This window comes from Thermobia domestica, chromosome 3, assembly GCF_964235325.1.
Source record: "Thermobia domestica chromosome 3, izTheDome1.hap1.1, whole genome shotgun sequence".
Lineage (NCBI taxonomy): Eukaryota > Metazoa > Arthropoda > Insecta > Zygentoma > Lepismatidae > Thermobia > Thermobia domestica.
Window position 1 is genome coordinate 197,306,176 of NC_137456.1, and position 4,208 is coordinate 197,310,383.

A 4,208-nucleotide genomic window follows, 5' to 3' on the forward strand; every position below is an offset into this window, starting at 1 on the left:
GTCTAAGCGGTTTCCCAGATGAGCAAGAAGGTTCCGGTGCTATAGGTGGTAAGCCAGAATGTTGTGCAATGACAGGTTGGGACGCCATAAGTCACGGTGTAGGTAATGAGTGAAAAGGTGTGACGAAATGAAAAGATGAAATGAATGAATGATGAAGCTAAGCTTCCAAAAATATGTACACTAATGTGTACGGTAACGCAGTCTCCACTCGAGTGAAACCCTTAATCTCTCCCACTAGAGATTATCAAAATAAATCGTAAGCCTAGAGAATAGCAAGGTTGTCGACAGTTAAGATCAAATCAAAGTGTCAACCTCCGTGGAGGTATGAAATACAATTCGACGGTTGTTTCCTAAACCCCAAAGAGGCAAGTATTCCAACCGTATGTACGAAGATCGCGAATACAATCAACAATTGGGGATGGACACACTAAGTGACTTGGTTATTTTTCTTCGCCAGCAACGAATACCCTATTTTTTTACCTGGTTAGAGATTCCAGGTGGCCAGTTCAAGCATTGCTTTTTTTTTTTAGTGCTAGCCGAAGGCTAGCTCCCTTGCGAGGGTTACGCCCTCTATCCGGGGTGAGGAGTGCAGAGACTGGGGAAGGAAGGATATTGGAGGTGGTCTATGGGAAGTAAGAGTAAGCGGAAAGAATCATTTATTTTATTTAGATCATAATTTCAGTTTATTGCTTTTATTGCATTTTATTCAATTTCATTGGACATTATGAACTTTGTTCATAATCATGAGGACAGGGGGAAAAATGACAATGAAGTGCATATGACAGGACAACACAAGGATATGTTAGTGAGACGAATGCAGATTATCTTCTTGTCCAGGGGCTGCTCTGGACAGTAATGTAGACAAGTGGAGCCCTGTTAGCACAATAGGTTACGGTGCAGCATATGTAGGTGATATATGAAATGGAAGGTGATCAGAAGAATAAGCTGAAGCGACAAAATGATCTGGATGGTCTGGTGGAATGGTTTTGAGATATAAAGAGAAGAGTAGGGATAGAGGGCAAGTAGAAAATTGATATCCTAAATCATAGTGGCGGTCGGCATCCATAGTATCTAGAAGTAGTGGATGACGTTGCTGAAACCGGTTTGTGATGAACTTTAGTCGCAACTGTTCAAGATGACGGAGAATGGTAGGAAAAGAGATACGGTCGTAAAGCTCCTGTGTCGGACTGGGAAGTTTGATCCTATAAGCCAGACGAAATGCGTGCCTTTCAAGAACTTGTAATTTCTGATATAAAAAAGGTAGTGCAGCAACCCAAGCGGGATGACCATAAGTTAGAACTGGACGTAAGAATACTTTATACGTATTAAGGATTGTAGTGGGTTGCAATCCCCATGTGGTACCTACTAGACGTTTTAGTAAATTGAGCCGAGCATACGCTTTACGAATGATTGCTTGAAGATGGGGCCGCCAAGTTAAGTGATGATCGATTATGATACCAAGATAGGTAACCTGTTTAGTAGGTGATATTCGTGTGCCGTGAACCTCTAGATTAAGTAGATTGGGGTTTTTCTGAACCCGAGAACGTTTTCGAGGTGGTATGAAGACGATAGCTTGAGTCTTAGTCGAGTTAATATGAAGGCGCCACTTAGCACACCATCGGAGAAAAGAGTCTATTGCTAGGCGGAGTGCAGAATTGATTTGTTGAATAGTTCTGGCTGTGCAAAGAAAGGCAGTGTCATCTGCATATTGAAAAGTATGAACATTGGGAGGAAGGGTTGGCATATCGGCTACAAACAGAAGGTATAGAAGAGGCGAGAGAGCGGAGCCTTGAGGTACACCAGAATGGATAAAGATCGGATGTGATGAAGAACTATTGATGGTAACATAAGATAGGCGGTTAGAAAGAAAATGGAAAATGAAACGGAGGTAGCAGAGTGGAAGCCTAAAACGGTGAAGTTTGAACATGAGGGCTAAATGCCACACTTTATCAAAAGCCTTCTCTAGGTCAAAAAGAATGAGGCATGAAGGCCGAGCAGTGTTATAATGATTTGTGATTAGGTTGAGAAGTCTGAGCAATTGATCATTGATGCTGAAATTAGGTCGGAAACCAGCTTGGTGTACAGGCAAGAGATTATATTGAGAAAGATGGTGATGTAGTCTGATGACAATGATGCGCTCAAGAATTTTGCTAAAAACGGAGGTTAATTGTATTGGACGGTAAGAAGCAACAGAATCTGGAGGTTTGTTGGGCTTAAGAAACATGAGAGTGGAAGAAGTCTTCCAGTCACAGGGGATGTAGCCGGTCCGAAGAATAAAAGAATATATATATGAAAGAAGCAGAAGAAGACAATAAGGAGCCTCTTTGATATGACGATAAGTTATGTGGTCGATACCAGGAGCTGTGTTGCGCTTGCGGTTTACGACGGTGGCGATATCAGATGTAGAAATTGGAGCTGTGAGAGGATTGTCGTCTGGAAGAATGTGTGCTGCACTGGGTTGTAGATATGAAGATGATAAGTTCAAGCGATCAGTAGGATGTCTTTGAACAAAATCAGATGGGAATGGGGTGAAGGTAGTCTGCAGGTGGTCTGCAAAGGCGTTCGCTTTCTCTTCGTCTGTGTGTAATGGTTGGTTATTTACTAACAGCGGATATGGTGTGCGAGTAAGCTTCCCAGTCAACATATGAAAACTCTTCCAATACTTAGTAGGGTGTGAAGTTTCAGCTAAGTTGTTACACGTCTTTACCCAGTTGCGAAGCTTATGTGCCTTGACGTAGTTACGCACAGTGCGCTGAAGTTGGCGATGATGACGAAGAGCTTCTAGGTTACCAGTGCGCTGATATTCGCGAAAGAATTCGCGAGAACGATGTATGAGAGGTAGGTAGTTTGGCGGTAAACGTGGTTGGTACCTGGATATTTCAGTTGTGGGGATATGAAGGTCAGAAGCGTGATGAATGGAATGAGTGATTTCAGATACCCGTGCGTAGAGATCATCTTCGGTAGTAGGAGGCTCGATGGTAATCAAATCTGCAGCAATAGTAGTGCGATAGTCATCCCACTTGGCTTGATCAAATCGTGGAACACGACGAGGTTCAGGGAGCAAACGAAGAGTAGGAGCCTGCGGTTGATCGATATGAAGTTTGATAGGAAGGTGATCACTACCTATGGAATCGAGCACTTCAAGAGTGCAACGCTGGAAGAGATTGCCAGAAGAAATAACTACGTCAGGTGTGGTATTCGTGATGGGTCTGGTTGCTTTAGGTATATCAAAAACATGGCCGGTGGTATGAGTAGTAATGAAGTCAAGGAAGCTTTGTTTCTGATTAGCTGGACGGCTGTGAATATTGATGTCGGCCATTATGATATAATATTTGAAATTATTGGAGATGTAAAGAAAGAATGAGCGTGGGATGGGATGTCCAGGGCGTACATATATGGTAGCTATGGTAACGTAAAGGGAGTGGAAGTACAACGTAGTAATGAGATACTCTGGAACATTAGTCAATGCAGGATGATATTGGCGGTGACTAATCGAAGGATGGAAGCCAATGGCCACTCCCCCATTTGCTCGGCGTGCTGCGATGGTAGAATCAGAACGGAGTAGGGTGTATCGAGGTATCCTGAACGTCATAGACGGAGTAAGAAGAGTTTCGTTCAGAAGGAAGGCCTGAATAGTTTCTTCGAGAAGTAGCTGTTCGAAGAGAGTGTACTGGGAAGCAAGTGATCGAATATTAAGAAAAAGTAAAGAAATACCCATGATTAAGATGCAGCAGTAGTGTTGGAAGTGGCGGAGGAGACATGTAATTCCTCAAGAGGGGTGGCGTGAAAATAAACATGAGGTCCAGAGTAAGTAGCTTGAAAAGAATATTTAAATATAATGCGGGCTGCATGATTGACTACCTGGAGAATATGCTGACGTAGAAACGGGTGAATGTTCTGCAAAGCGATGGTAAAGAATGAAAGGAGTTGCTGTACGGAAATTGCTTCATCAATAGGTTGTGGTGCTACATGTTGTTGAACTTCTGGTAGGACGGGTCGCAGCGGAACAGTGAGCTCCGGATTTAAAGGTTCAGCCGTTGGCCGTGCTTTGCAGCGATAGCTATATGTGGGGTGTTGTTCCGGGCACGTAGAGCATTGAGGAGGCTTCGTCAGATTAGTGCAAGCTTTCGTTTCGTGGTTTCCGCTGCAGTACCCACACTTGCTTGGCTGGGTGCATTTCGATGTTGGATGTGAATTGTATGCTTGGC

The 4,208-nt window shown here is 43.5% G+C and overlaps 1 protein-coding gene across 1 annotated transcript; it reads right to left on the bottom strand.

Annotated features, from left to right (window-relative positions):
• Positions 1 to 221: 221 nt before the first annotated feature.
• LOC145682073 (uncharacterized) lies at positions 222 to 3,718 on the bottom strand. The gene is made up of 2 exons (XM_081753670.1): positions 2,356 to 3,718; positions 222 to 262 (listed from the first exon to the last, which is right to left on the bottom strand). The coding sequence occupies exons 1-2, from the start codon at positions 3,716 to 3,718 to the stop codon at positions 222 to 224; spliced, it is 1,404 nt and encodes a 467-aa protein (XP_081609796.1).
• Between the last annotated feature and the right edge of the window lie 490 nt (positions 3,719 to 4,208).